Source organism: Sus scrofa, chromosome 18, assembly GCF_054392235.1.
Source record: "Sus scrofa isolate SSC_HxYL_T2T_F1_AM1 chromosome 18, Sscrofa_HxYL_maternal_Yorkshire_Landrace_v2.0, whole genome shotgun sequence".
Classification (NCBI taxonomy): Eukaryota; Metazoa; Chordata; class Mammalia; order Artiodactyla; family Suidae; genus Sus; species Sus scrofa.
Genome location: NC_139400.1, coordinates 19333825 through 19348856, shown reverse-complemented (window position 1 = coordinate 19348856; position 15032 = coordinate 19333825). Strand labels below are relative to the sequence as shown.

Below are 15032 nucleotides of genomic sequence, written 5' to 3'. Positions count from 1 at the left end.
TTGTTACTGCAGTGGCTCAGGTCTCTGCTGTGGCTTGGGTTCAGTCCTTGGCCCAGGAACCTCTGCATGGTGGTGCCACCTCCAAAAAAATGTATTTTAGGGTGAAAAGATTAACATAGATTTGCAATCTGTCGTATTTAGCAGATTGATAGATACCATACTTTTAAGATGGGTGTTTTCAAACATTGTAAAAATCCTAGAAAAGAAATTTACCCACCAGCTGAAAGATTAAGAAATGTGTGTGTCTTGGCCTGTGTTCTGGATTAGGGGAAGGAAGTCCTCCATGAAAACAGTCCCTGATTTAGGAGTTTAATTTACATTACTTGAATGATTTGGGAAAACCTCAAGCCAAGAAAATAAAGTAGTTAGATTAGCATTAACCCAGAGCACTGGGAAATCAATTCTCTCTGGAGTAATGCACCTCCATCCCAGGCCCCAAAGGCTCACTGCAGATATCCTGTGTCGAACAGGAGTTTACAATCTGCAAGTACAGAGTACACGAGGAGATAAGTTACCGTGAGTGAGAGTCAGCAGAAACAACCAACAGAATTAGATCCCTAAGAAGGGCAAGTGATGGATTTATTGGATTTAGAACATAAAGTAATTTAACTTAAAAGTTTTTATTATTTAAAGAAGTACAAAGGGGGACAAAAAATATCCTATCAAAATAGACAAAGCAAAGTTAAACAAAGTATAACCTCTATAAGTGAAAACTATAATCATTTGAGGTTAAAATCGTAATGAGGAGTCACTGTTGTGGCTCAGTAGAAACGAAACTGACTAGTATCCATGAGGACACAGGTTCAATCCCTGGCCTCGCTCAGTGGGTTAAGGATCCAGCATTGCTGTAAGCTGTGGTGCAGGTCAAGATATGGCTTGGATCCCACATTGCTGTGGCTGTGGTGTAGGTCATCAGCTGCAGCTCTGATTCAACCCCTAGCCCAGGAACTTCCATATACTGCAGGTACAGCCCTGAAAAGCAAAAATAAATAAAATAAAATAAAATTGTAATGAAAGCCCACACCTTTTAGATTTTAAACTTTTCCCATAGACTTCATCTCTTTGAATAGTTTCTTTGCTTATGAGGTTATGACGAGAAGGTCATGTTTGCTACCCTGTGGTCCTAGGGCTCTTTGAATACAGATTAAATACTCTTGTTAAACTCGTAAAACTCATAAAGGGTTGATACATCTATTCAACATGATTATAATTTACCAGAATTCTAATAATGGATGTGTTAGAATGATACAGGGGAATTACCTGTTTTGTTCATTTCTTTATGATTAAATTACCTATTCCTTTTCCAAAATGGAAAAACTGCATTTTTTTTTCTGCTCTGCTGCCCCTTAAATACCTATTTCAGTTCTAAAGGAAATACAAGGAAATGCTTATTGTAGAAAATGCCAGAGTGCCCGTTGTGGCGCAGTGGTTAACAAATCCAACTAGGAACCATGAGGTTGCGGGTTCAATCCCTGGCCTTGCTTAGTGGGTTAAGGATCTGGTGTTGCCGTGAGCTGTGGTGTAGGTCGCAGACCCGACTTGGATCCTGCATGGCTGTGGTATAGGCCAGCAGCTGCAACTCCAGTTCAACCCCTAGCCTGGGAACTTGCATATGTCGCAGGTATGGCCCTTAAAAAAAAAAAAGCAAAAATAAATAAGTAATAAGACTTTGGGGTTTGGGTTTGAGTCAAGTACTTGTTTTTCTTAAGAGAAAGATACTTTTTAATTCTTTTGCTCTTTGAGTATTTTAAACTGTTCTCTAATTCTCTAATCTCTTCCTTGAATTTTAAGAAAGTTTTTTTTTTGTTTTTTGTTTTGGATAGAACAGAAGATACTTTCTTAGATATTCAGAGTTTTAATTCCTAATACTCTTAATGTTTTCTTAGCATAGTGCCTGGCTCATAGTGAATGTATGTTGAGTAAATTACAAATGACTTCTACTGTAATGAATAGAAAGCATAATTTAAGTGCTTGAATTGTATCATCTGCCAGTTTGATGTACAAGTTTCTCTCTGTAGTGGCTCTTGGTAGCTGTAGGACAGGGCATGCAAAAGCGGAAGTGTGAGGAAGCAGAGAGTTAGGGTCAGTGTCCTAACAAACCATGCTGTACAAGCGGGAAGGTGTGTTGAAGGCAGAATTTCTCCCAGGTGTAAGGAGGATAAGAGAGGATAGTCTCTGAACAGGTGGATTTGGAATAGTATCTGAAGATCTGATATAGGTGGGTGAGGGGAGAGGAGAGCTCATCTATAATACGTACCTACTATACGAATATTCCTGTGGCTTAGGTGTAAGCCAGCTTAGAATGGCTTACTAAGGCATTCCCATCATGGCTCAGCAGTTAACGAACGTGGCTAGCATCCATGAGGACGTGGGTTCGATTCCTGGCCTCACTCAGTGGGTTAAGGATCCGGCCTTGCCGTGAGCTGTGGTGTAGGTCACAGACGCAGCTCAGACCTCGAGTTCCAGTGGCTGTGGTATAGGCCGTCGGCTTCAGTTGGACCCCAACCCTGGGAACCTCTATATGCCTCGGGTGCATTCCTAAAAAAGACAAAAAAAAAAAAAAAAAAAAAAGAACGGCTTACTAAGATGTGGCAACTGTGTGCAATATGTCAGATAACTTTGGCTTTGGAGGACAGTTCAGTTAGGAGCTCTACCCTCTGAAAAATTATTTTGGCTTTTACAGTCTAAAGGTTTCTAGCAGAATTTTAATTATGAAAACTTCTTAGTTTTCTTAGAAGAGCTCATACGTGTAAATTTTTATTAATCGTTTTATTTTTCCTCCAATATAATGCTGTTTATGCTAGGAGTGTAGTCCAAAGAAGGACCAGAAGACTCCTGCATCCTTGGTGGCTTCAGCGGGTGGTCCTTCGACAAGCTCTAGCACATCTGCTGTGGCCTCCACCAGTTCTGGCTCGACACCAGCCCAAGAGACAATCTGCCTTGATGACTCCCTAGATGAAGAACTTTCTTTTCATCCACCTGCACTGGATCTTGTTTCTGAAGCTTTAGCTGTTATCAATAACGGGAACAAGGGCCCTCCAGCTGGCTCAAGGATAAGCATGTCAACTGCAAAGCCTCGTCCAGGACTGAGAGAAGAAAAATTAGCAAGTATCATGAGTAAACTGCCACTGGCTACTCCCAAAAAGCTAGATTCTACTCAGACCGCACATTCATCAAGTCTTATTGCTGGTCACACAGGGCCAGTACCAAAGAAACCCCAGGATTTAGCTCATACTGGCATCTCTTCAGGCCTTATTGCTGGTTCTTCGATTCAGAACCCTAAAGTTTCCTTAGAACCTTTGCCAGCCAGGCTTCTTCAGCAAGGACTACAGAGGTCAAGCCAGATTCATGCTTCTCCCTCTTCGCAGACCCATGTCTCCTCCTCTTCCCCAGCCCAGGTTGCTGCCTCCTCTCATGCTCTGGGGACATCAGAGGCCCAAGATGCTTCTTCATTAACACAGGTGACAAAGGTGCCCCAGCATTCAGCTGTCCAACAGAACTATGTGTCTCCACTGCAAGCAACTATTAGTAAATCACAGACCAATCCGGTGGTTAAGTTAAGTAATAATCCCCAGCTGTCCTGTTCTTCCCCACTTATCAAGACTTCAGATAAGCCGCTTATGTACCGCCTTCCCTTATCTACTCCCTCACCTGGAAATGGTTCTCAAGGGTCCCACTCGCTGGTTTCTAGGACAGTACCTAGCACCACTACCTCCAGTAACTATTTAGCCAAGGCTATGGTGTCACAAATCTCCACGCAGGGTTTCAAATCTCCCTTCTCCATGGCTGCATCCCCCAAACTTGCCGCATCTCCAAAACCTGCCACATCTCCTAAACCCTTGCCCTCACCTAAGCCTTCTGCCTCACCCAAGCCCTCTCTGTCAGCTAAGCCTTCAGTATCAACTAAACTTATTTCTAAGTCCAACCCAACTCCCAAGCCTACTGTACCCCCAAGTTCTTCCAGTCCAAATGCACTAGTGGCCCAGAGTAGCCACTCCAGCGGTAATAACCCAGTCCACAAACAGCCCAGTGGAATAAACATCAGCAGACAGTCTCCCACCTTGAATTTACTGCCCTCTAATCGCACTTCCGGCCTTCCGTCTACAAAAAATCTTCAGACCCCTTCAAAGCTAACGAACTCCTCATCCCCTGGAACTGTTGGGAAGAACAGCTTGAGTGGAATTGCAGTGAATGTACCTGCCGGCAGAGGCAGCAACCTTAACTCAAGCGGCGCTCATAGGACTAGTCTGTCTGGGGGAACAGGAAGTGGAACACAGGGTGCTACTAAACCGTTGTCTACTCCACACAGACCATCCTCTGCCTCAGGGTCTTCAGTGGTAACAGCCAGTGTGCAGGTATGTATGGTGGATACAGTCATGTGATAAAGTGTAAGATTGTGGAATTGTTCTGGTGAGTCGGCTTGATCACCTTATTGTAATACGTAGACTGTCGATAATCACTTAAAGCTTATGGCCACACAGTGTTCCTGATGTCAAGACACTTGGGAATAGAGTTTTTATTGGGATGTGGGTTTTTTTTCTTTTTTCAGTGAAGTAGCATGCCTATTTTCAGAATTTTTGGAAAACACGACTAAAATGCATATTTAAAACTATTTTGGAGTTGCCTGGTGGTGCAGTGGATTAAGGATCTGGTGTTGTCACTGCAGTGGCCCAGGTTACTGCTGTGGTATGGGTTTGATCCCTAGCCTGGGAACTTCCACATGCCATGGGTGGAGCCAAAAAGAAAAAACCAAAAAAATCAAAAAACAAAAAACTGTATCTTATCAAAGTCCAGAACAAAACAGTAACTTAAGATTTTAATATACCTTCACCTGTTTCTTCCTCTCTGCTTTCTAGTCCCTTTTCTCTTGCTAAGTTTCTTATGTTTTTATTTCATCAAATTTATACATTCATACTTTTTTCCTTTAACCATTTGTTTTTTCCAGTAAAATTTTTATCTTGCATGTATAACTCTGTCAATTTAGTGTCAGTAATGCCTTTATTCTACATGGTCTTGCCATTCATGAGTTTTTAATTTTATCTCAGTAGGAATCTCAAGGAATCTTTTTGAGAAGGTGAACGTGAAAGCTGTTTTACTTTAGTTCTTGCATGTTTGATAATTTCTTGCTTTTTTTTTTTTTTTTTTTTTTAATCTTTTGTCTTTTTAGGGCCACACCCGAGGCACAGGGAGATTCCCAGGCTAGGGGTCAAATCAGAGCTATAGCTGTTGGCCTACATCACAGCTCACGGCACTGCCGGGTCCTTAACCCACTGAGAGAAGCCAGGAATTGGACCCACGTCCTCATGCATACTAGTCGGGTTCATTAACCACTGAGCCACGACGGGAACTCCTGTGTGATAATTTCTGTGCTGTCACAGTTGAGGCGATGTAGACTTCTTGGGTCAGTGTCTCCCAGTTTTGTAAACACTGTCACTGACCTTACCTGGTATTTAAGGGTATAGAGACGTCTGAGGCCACGCAGATTTTTTTGTTTCATATAAGTGATGTGTTTTCTCTGCCTGATTGTCAATCACGTTTTCTCTTTTTTCTCGAAAATCAAGGGTTCCCAAATAATGGCTAGGTTTATCTAGTTTTTGTTAATTTTTTTACCTAGAAAATGCTAAGATCTTTCAATCTCAGCTGCCTATTTTTTCAGCTCAAGAATATCTTATTCTATTATGAGTCTGATTATTATTTCTGATCCATTTACCTAGATCTTTTTTAGTATTCTTTATTACTCATATATCTCATCTCTCTACCTTTCGTTATCATCTTCTCTGTTACTGTTTTCATCTATCTGCCACTCCTTTGTATTCTGAGACTTTTTTCCTCCCCTGAAACATAGTCCATGTTCATAGTAAACAAAATTCAGAAAAATGAAAATGGAAGTCACCCATCATCCCACTACTGTTTATGTTTTCCTCATCCTTTTTTAAACTCAGGAAAGTGGGTTTTACATAATATTCTGTTTCATAGGAACCTTTTAAAAAATATAGCATTTGATGATATGTTATTTTTTAGGTTCTCAATTATTCTTTGACTTTTGCTGACTTACGAAATTCTGCTTTTTAAGAAAGTGCCCTAACTTTATATTGCCTCTTATCGGAGTAGTAACATCTAATGAGATAATTTTCCCTTGGTATTTGTAGAGGTTCTCTGCTATTTAGTGCAAGCTAAGCGTTGGTATTCAATATACACTTAAAAACCCAAATCATCACTGTGCCTTTACTGTAGGCTTATGAATGAATGAATTCTACAAATCTAATATAGAACAAAACTCAGCTGATACTTCATTAATGGAAAGCTAGGATTAATAGATGTTTTATCTGTGTAATCTTATTTTTTATCAGAAATAAGAAAATAACAAAAAACTGATTAAAGATTATATGTTAAAATTGAAGTTATAACTGGGAGTGAGTTCACATTCACTTTGTATTTATTAAAATGTTGACTGTTTTTGAAATTAATTTGATCACAGGAATATGTGAGAGGATTATAACAGAAGTGGCAAGTCCATGCCCCATATTCTCCCTCCTAGTGCCAGCTACTTTTTTTTTTTTTTGTCTTTTTAGGGCCACATCCTTGGCCTTTGGTAGTTCTCAGGCTAAGGGTCAAATCAGAACTGCAGCTGCCAGCCTGCACCACAGCAACGGCAACAGCAGATCTGAGCCTCGTCTGCTACCTCCATCACAGCTCACAGCAATACTGGATCCTTTAACCCCTTGAGCGAGGCCAGGAATCAGACCCACAACCTCATTTATGCTAGTCCAGATCTTAACCCACTGAGCCACAGCAGGAACTCCCTCTAGTGTCAATGACTTTTAACACTCAGCTTTTTCTCTGTGTTTTTAAAAAATAACAATGAATGGAAGACTATTTTAGTATTATCTTTCTTCTTCTCTTTATAATAAATAAGGCTTTTAACTCTCTTAAATCTTTCCCATTTTCCTGAAAGAATAAAATTACAACTTTTTTTCCCCATGGCCGCAGTTGAGGCATGTGGAAGTTCCAGTGCAGCTGTGGCAAGGCCAGATCCTTTTAACCCACTTGCCCTGCTGGGGATCAAACCCGTGCCTCCACAGTGACCTGAGCAGCTGCAGTTAAATTCTTAACCTACTTTGCCACAGCAGGAACTTTCTGAAATTACAACTTTTGGTTAAACCTGTGACTGTGTAAAATTTTCTCCTGTTGAGCTTTCAAATATCAAAAACTATGGTTTCAATTTCTTTTTGGCTTTTATCTGGAGTTAAAAATTGCTATATTTTCCCCACTTGCTTTGTTTTCTTTGAATTTAAATTTAGTTCTTTCTCCATTTTTTGTCATCTCCAGAATCTTAGCACTTCTTTTTTTTCCTGGGAACCTTTGTATTTGATCATTTGTTCCAAAGAACAACTTGTTATACGAGTTGTTTACCAGTTGCTTTGGTAGCAATGAGCCTCCGTGGCAAAATGTATATTCCTAAATGATAACTACTTCCTTCTGGTTTTCTTGCTCTTCTAAATGCCTTCTTATCTGATCCTTTTTGTTCTCATTGGTTTGACTGAAGAAAAAATCAGTCATTGAATAAGACTCTTTCTAACTTTTAGCCAACCTAATGTTTTGCTTTTTTGTTTTTTTAACATAGCATCTTATCAGCTGCCTTGTGGCTTCTAGAGCCTGTGTCTCTACCTTGCCAGCACTAAAAACAGATTTCCTATCTACGCCTGTAATATTCCTCTTCTGTCTGAGAGACATCTTCAACTGTCTTACTCATTTGCAGAGTGAACACGACAGGGCCTGAGTTTAACAAAAGCTAACGTCTTTCTGGGTTCAGATTCTTACCTCTATGGGCTTTTTATTTAACATCTTTCTACTCAAGGCTTTCCTCTTCTTTCTTGCCTTCAGTTTATTTTCTATGAATCCCATCTTTGCCACTCTATAATTCTCAGAATTAATCAGTTCACTAAGCAAATGTTTATTGTTTATTATGTGCCAGGCACTCTTCTAGGTGCTGGGGAGATAAGGTGAAACAAGATCCCTCATCTCATAGGGCATATATTCTAGGTAGGAAGATAAGCAAAACACATACTTTAAGTGCTATGAAAAATCATATGATAAAGTGTGATTGTACTAATGTAGGTAAGGGATTCAGAGAAGGCCTTTTCGAGGAGGCAGCGTTTGAGCTGAGCCTCGAATGAGCAGGGTGGACGGTCCAGGCCAAGGGACGGAGGCATGAAGGCGTTGCAATAGGAAAGGGCTGCTCGGCTGGATGTGGGGCAGGGTAGGGAGGCGAGGAGGGCAGAGATCGCTCCTTGTACTGGAGGACCTTGGGGGCCACCACAAGGACCTGGGTTTTTGCGTCATATTCCATGGGAAGCTGTTTGTTGGAGGAGCGATATGGTCTGATTTATGTTTCAAAAGGTCATTCTGGGTGTTGTAGAGAAGGGGGGGAGCAGATATACTTGCCAAAATGAAACAGGTGGTTTAAAAAAAAAAATGTGATGCGCATCACAGGAAGAGCAAGGTATTTCTTCATATTTTCCCTGCAATGAAACGTGAAGGTCATGATAAATATTTTTGTTTTGGGGTGTTATCCCGAGGTATTTGCCTACTTCATGTTCACAGCTTCTCCTGTATGCTTCTGAATGATATCACAGTGGGATACCCCACTTTTGAAAGGTCTCCATCTTCTAGGAGAGAGAAATTTATAGATATAACGTTTAGATAGTCTGATGTTTCATTTTAGTTTTATAAACAAAAGCAGTTAGGGAAGCTTTTTGAAAGTCGAAAATGTTTGACAATTATGACACTGAACCATTTTTTATTGCTAATACTCAGTTACTTAATTTTGGAAGTTGTCTAAGTTACTTTTTTTTTGTTTGTTTTCATCAGTTTTAATGCTTCCATTATCCTCTCCAGAAAAGCATAGATGAGTGCTCCTTATTCACAGTTTTTAATGTTCCTTATGAGGGGGGCTTCCCTTGGGGTGCATGGCTTTGGACCCCAAACTATCTTGAGACTATAGTAGAATTATGATGGAAAAGAGAACCTTTGTTAATTTTTAAATTGATCGTTGTTTCAAAGCATTGTTGTTTCTAACTTGTAATTTTTTCCTAAATCTCCCATTTGTATGTCACAGTTGGCACTGTAGAGGGAAGAGACTGACGAATAAGAAAAGTCGTCAAGTCCAAGCATGAAGTAATGAAGATTTGTACTTAAGTGTGGGAGGGAGCTGTGATTTAAAAAAAAAGAGCATGGATGGAAATGTTGACTATAGGCTTCTCTTGTCCTTCAGTTTATGATGAAACTAAGGTTTCAAGCCTGAGTGGTGGGAAAGAGTGAGACTTTTGATGTTATCAGCTAATATATATGGGAGGGAAATGATTGTAACAGATGATAAGCTCAATTTTGGACATGCCAGGTTGGGGAGTATTTGATAACCAAGTGGAATTTTTCACTAAACTGATAGCTGAACAGGATTGAAACTGAAATGAGAAGTCAGAACTATGGGTATAAATTTGAGAGATAAATAAAGGAGATAAGGGGAGGATATTGGAGGGCTAGTGGAAAAAACAGAATAGAAAATTTTTTGAGGAGCTGCCGCTGTGCTGAAACAGGATCAGCAGCATCTTAGGGACACTTGGATACACATTGGTGTAAGGATCCAGCACTACTGCAGCTGCGACTTAGGTCACAACTCCAACTCGAATCTGATCCCTGGCCTGGGAACTCCATATGCCAAAAAAGGCAAAAGAAAAAAAATTTTTTTGAGGATGTTCCTCATTTTTTTGTTTAGCAGTGGTGTGGGCCATTGAGAACATAAATATACAATGTAATGCGGCATTTTTGCATGAGAAAATAAATCACCTCCAGTTTTCCAATACATTAACTCAGAAATAAAATGGTCAGTTCTTAATGTTTACTGGTAGAAAGAATATGCAAAATAGCTGATGCTTATTACTGATTAAACTGATTAACAAATATTCAAAGAATTCACGGTTCTTGACCAAATTTAGAACAAAAAGTGTATGTGTGTCTATATCTGTATCTACATTTTTAGCTACATTCTCAGCATGTGGAAATTCCCAGGCCAGGGATCACACCTACATCACAGCAGCAATCCGACCTGCTGCAGTAACGATGCTGCATCCTTAACTTGTGCTGCAAGGGACTCCCTACTGCTAAAATTTTTGACCACAGAAATTTAGAGTTAATAAAATAAGGCTACAAAAGAAAACTCACATTTGCAGAAACTATAGTAGATAATATCTGATACTGAGAAATTTTTATTATCTTTTTCATAAGTACACTTAGAAAAAAGTCAACATGGGAAAATGATTTAATTGTTGTTTTATAGGAAATTGATATAGCTTAATGGAAGTATATTTAAGTAATTTCTCAGTAAAAGCTCATCAGTGCTAGGACATTTGTGAGTGATTTTTTCTTCATAAACATGATAGGTGGGGGAAGTGTCAAAACACTTTCTAATTTACCTTTTGCCTTAGGAGCCTAAGTTCAAAAAGTTAGAATTGGAAACTGCTTTCAGGGATTAAGGAGAGACTAGATAACGTGGAAAAGAGAGGCTGTCATTCAGTAAGTTTGATAATAATAAAAGGAATACAGGAGTTCCCGTCGTGGCACAGCAGAAAGGAATCCGACTAGGAACCATGAGGTTGCAGGTTCAATCCCTGGCCGCACTCGGTGGGTTAAGGATCTGATGTGGCTGTGGCTGTGGTGTAGGCCAGCAGCTACAGCTCCAACTAGACCCCTAGCCTGGGAACCTCCATATGCCGTGGGTGCGGCCCTAAAAAGACCAAAAAAAAAAAAGAAATGAATGAATGGATTACGAGGCTGAACAAGAGTTAATATAGGCATTGCAGGAACCGTTCAGAAGGCATCTAAACGGGTGATGAAGAGCTAAGTGTAGAAGTATCTCCAAAGCCAGTGTGGGGCACTCTTAGAAATGTATTTTACACTTCAGTCTTCATGTCTGTCTCCCAAAGGTTCTGTTAGAGCAGATATGGGACAATCATGCGTCCATGAGGATAGTAAGTAAAATAATTCAAGTGAAAGACTTGATTTCTTATATATTTTGACCCCTGGTTTCTGCAGTCCACAGCAGGAGCATCATTATTGGCTAATGCCTCACCTCTGACTCTCATGACATCACCTTTGTCTGTAACAAATCAAAATGTGACTCCTTTTGGGATGCTGGGTGGCCTTGTTCCAGTGACCATGCCCTTCCAGTTTCCCTTGGAGCTACTTGGCTTTGGAACGGACACAGCTGGAGTGACAACCACCTCGGGATCTACCTCAGCCGCTTTCCACCATAGCCTAACTCAGAGTAGGTGGAGCTCTTTTATTTGCTTGGCTACCTAGTTTGACATGAATTTATACTGATGGAGAGCAGTCCAGTTGGAATTAGTGCAGTTGGAATAAATGCAGTTTATTTTGTCCATGTATTTAATACATCAGATTACTGGACTCTGAAGTTTTTTTGTAGTTGCTAAGTAAACCATTTATTCCACATTTCTATCTTAATGAAATTTATAAGAGGAAGTCAGATTTGCTGTGTTATTTGCATATACATATATGTTTCTACATGTACGTATTTTTCAACGTATGTGCTTTAGTTTAAGAAAGACTTTGACGTCAAGGTCCGCAATTTGCATTAGATAAATTCAGCCATTTTCATTTTTATCTAAGAGGGCTCAAATCTTAGTTTTCAGAAGATCACTAACGAATCTGTTTTCCTCTCAGATTTACTAAAGGGTTTACAGCCAGGAGCTCAGCGCGCAGCAGCACTTTCCCACTCAGCTCTGCCTGCTCATTCACAGCAAACATTCAATGGTAAGAAAGCCACCTTATCATTCATTAGAGATGTACGCATATTATACGTCTTTCCTGGAAACAGTGTGAATGAAATGACAAAGGTTGGGAAAACCAATTCTCATATGACTGAATCCCCATTCGCAACAAACGCTTTTCAAGAGAGGAGGTGAGTGAAGGAGATGTTTTGTTAGACGTGCAGAGAGCCTTTTCGAAGGTGTCAGTTTATGGAAAGGATAACAAAGAAGAGGATTCATGAGACAGTGTGCACAAGTCATGGCCAGGAAGTTCCTGTTGTGGCTCAGCGGGTTAAGAACCCAACTAGTATCTGTGAGGATGTGGGTTCGATCTCTGGCCTCACTCAGTGGGTTAAGGATCCAGCGTTGCTGCAGGCTGGGGGTAGGTCACAGATGTGGCTCGGATCTTGCGTGGCTGTGGCTGTGGCTGTCAGCTGCAGCTCCAATTTGACCCCTAGCCTGGAAGCTTGCATATGCTGCAAGTGTGGCCCTAAAAGGGAAAAAAAAATCATGGCCGGTAATTTATCGTCATTCACCTTTATTGAAGGCCTACTAGGTGCCAGGTAATCTTGTGGGCTACTTACATGTCTTAGCTACTTTAATCTTACAACAAACCTGTGAATGAGAGAACAGTCCTCATTTTACAAATCAGGAAACTGAATCAGAGGTAAGCAACTTGCTCAAGATGCTAACATAGTCAGTGTTTGATCTGAGGTACAAAGCCAGGAAGTCTGACTCCGTGGCCTGTAATCTCTCTCTCTCTCTCTCTCTCTCTCTCTCTCTCTTTTTTTTTTTTTTTGGCTGCAACCACAGCATATGGAAGTTCCCAGGGCAGGGGGTGAACCCTCGTCACAGTAGTGACCCAAGCTGCAGCAGTGACAGTGCCAGATCCTTAACCCAGTGTGTCACAGTGGATCTCCCCATGGCCTGTATTCTTAACTATTAAACTTTTCTACCTTTGGCTGTGATTAAATTAATATGATTCAAACTTTACACGTTATATACTGGCAGCCCAACTAGATCACTCTGAAATCTGAAATTGGATATAACAGGAGTTCCCATTGTGGCTCAGTAGGTTAAGAACCCAGCTAGTCTCCCTGAGGATGCAGGGTCAATCCCTGGCATTGCTCAGCAGGTTAAGAATCCAGAATTGCTGCAGGCTGAGGTATAGGTCGCAGTTGTGACGTTGCTGTGACTGGGGCATAGGCCTGAAGCTGCAGCTCCAATTCCACCCTTAGCCTGGGAACTTCTACATATTGCAGGTGTGGCCGCGAAAAGGGAAAAAATTAAATTACCTTTGAACAAATTTACAGTTGACCATAATGCAGAAATGGGAGCTGTGAGCAATCTCGAGGCAGTAGATTATAATTAATCCTCTAAAACACCTGACTGGTAAGCAGCCTCAGACTCACCCCCTGAGACAATGAATATAAAAAACCCACAGTTGTACAGATGCGGGAACACAAAGTAGGCACAGATGTCAACAATCCTGATCGTCCTGGGCTTTTTGGTTTCTGTTTAAACACATAAGGAAAATTGCCCTGTGACTAAAGCTGTTCCACCTTGGGTGCTTTCAACTGCTCGGTATGATGAGTCCAGCCTAGAGCTGTATGTTCGGGGTGGGCAGATGGTAGGAACCTGCAAGGAATTAGACAAACAAGATTCTTGTGGTTCAACATGACCCCAGTCAGTATTCCAGCTTTAAGTGCATCATCTTGTATTCGGGCCTACAGCGCTTTTCCAGAAGGAGAAAGGAAATATGACTGTCCATATTTTCCAAGTAATTGAAATTTAAAAGTTTAAAATGTTTTATTTTAAAAACATTTTAAAGTACGAGACACTAAATTTGAGAATCACGCTGGGAGTTTCGAATTCTAGGCCTGCTACTCTGAGCAAGTGTAACTTGTTTGACCATCATTTCTCCTGGTGATAAACTGGCAACAACACAATGTTTTTAATAGGCTTCTTATGAGACTTTAATAAACATAATTTATGTAAAGCTTCTAGTTTGGTTCCTGGTACATGGTAAGGGCTCAGTTAAAATGTTAATTCTCTGACCTGTCTAATCGAAAGACTGGAGCCAGTGAGCTTTGTCTGTGAAAGTGCAATTAGTAAAAGTTTTAGGCTTTGCGGGCGACAGTCTCACACACCTACTCACTGCAGTATGAAAACAGACATAAGCAACATGAGCGTGGCTGGGTTCCAGCAGAACTCTATTATAAAAAGAGGTGGCAGACCATGTTTAGCCCAGGGCCCGTAGTTGCCAAACCCCGGTCTAACGAGCCTTGCAGTCCGGTTAATGTGAGTTTTACTAATTAACCAAAGCTGCTTTGAGCAGAAGCTCACCCTGCCATTTTAGGAATTTAATTGTACCTCAAGTCACACCATTTCTCTGTACAAATGCCAGTACATATCTCATTATAAATGGAAAGGCCAGCTCCTTAGATGTTGTCACCAGTGTTCATTTTAATAATACTCTGTTCATCCAGGTTTTGAAATAATTGAGGTCTTGTTTCATTGATACATCATTTCTTCAGTAGAGGCAGTTGTTTTGTTTTGCTTATGTTTTAGCACAGCGAGTGAGATGTCCACGTGAATGACCAACACTGGGACTTCTGTAGGCTCCTCGAGCCTTAAGATCGTTGTCGTGGTGCACTCATTTGTCCCTTGTCACCTGTACGTTTCTACCATGCTTGCCTTCCCCTGTCTTTTACTCTCTCTCTCTCGTCTTCCTCGCGAAGGCCATAAATGAACTATCAGAGGCTTTCTCTGTATTTTGTCGGCTCTTAAGGTCACTGGGCCCTGCTCTTGTCCAGTGTAAGTAGAGTGATGGACATTTTCCCCGGAAGAGTTGACTAGGCACACGTAAAACCAGAAACATTGTTTCCCGTAGCAGACTTTTCCTACCGCTTAAAAGACTGAGCTGGGGGTTGCAGGGGGAGGACTCAGCTGCGGTTTCTCCTACCAGTGTGGCCATTCATTTATAGAAATAGTGGAGAGGTATCAAATGCCATGGCATGGCAAGAAATTTAATTTCACTTGCGAGAAAATGAAACTGACCTTGCATCCTTGAAGGAATCAGAAGATGTGATAAGGTCCCTTGAAGGAGGGAGATTATGTCTTTTATGTTTCTTTGTATTCTTCACATAGGGCTCACATGACTTTGAGGTGGATAATGCTTGTTGAAATAGTATTTGTAAGACACTG

General features: G+C 40.8%; 1 protein-coding gene across 3 annotated transcripts in view; it reads left to right on the top strand.

Annotated features, from left to right (window-relative positions):
• UBN2 (ubinuclein 2) overlaps positions 1-15032 on the top strand; it is a 95311-nt gene that overhangs the window by 54633 nt on the left and 25646 nt on the right. For 2 of the 3 annotated variants that reach the window (XM_021079092.2, XM_003360116.6), the window contains 3 exons: positions 2805-4355; positions 11092-11323; positions 11740-11829. In XM_021079092.2, coding sequence (XP_020934751.1) covers positions 2805-4355; positions 11092-11323; positions 11740-11829 — 1873 coding nt within the window. The remainder of the gene's footprint in view (positions 1-2804; positions 4356-11091; positions 11324-11739; positions 11830-15032) is intronic. The other variant, XM_085005294.1, reaches the window with a different exon arrangement.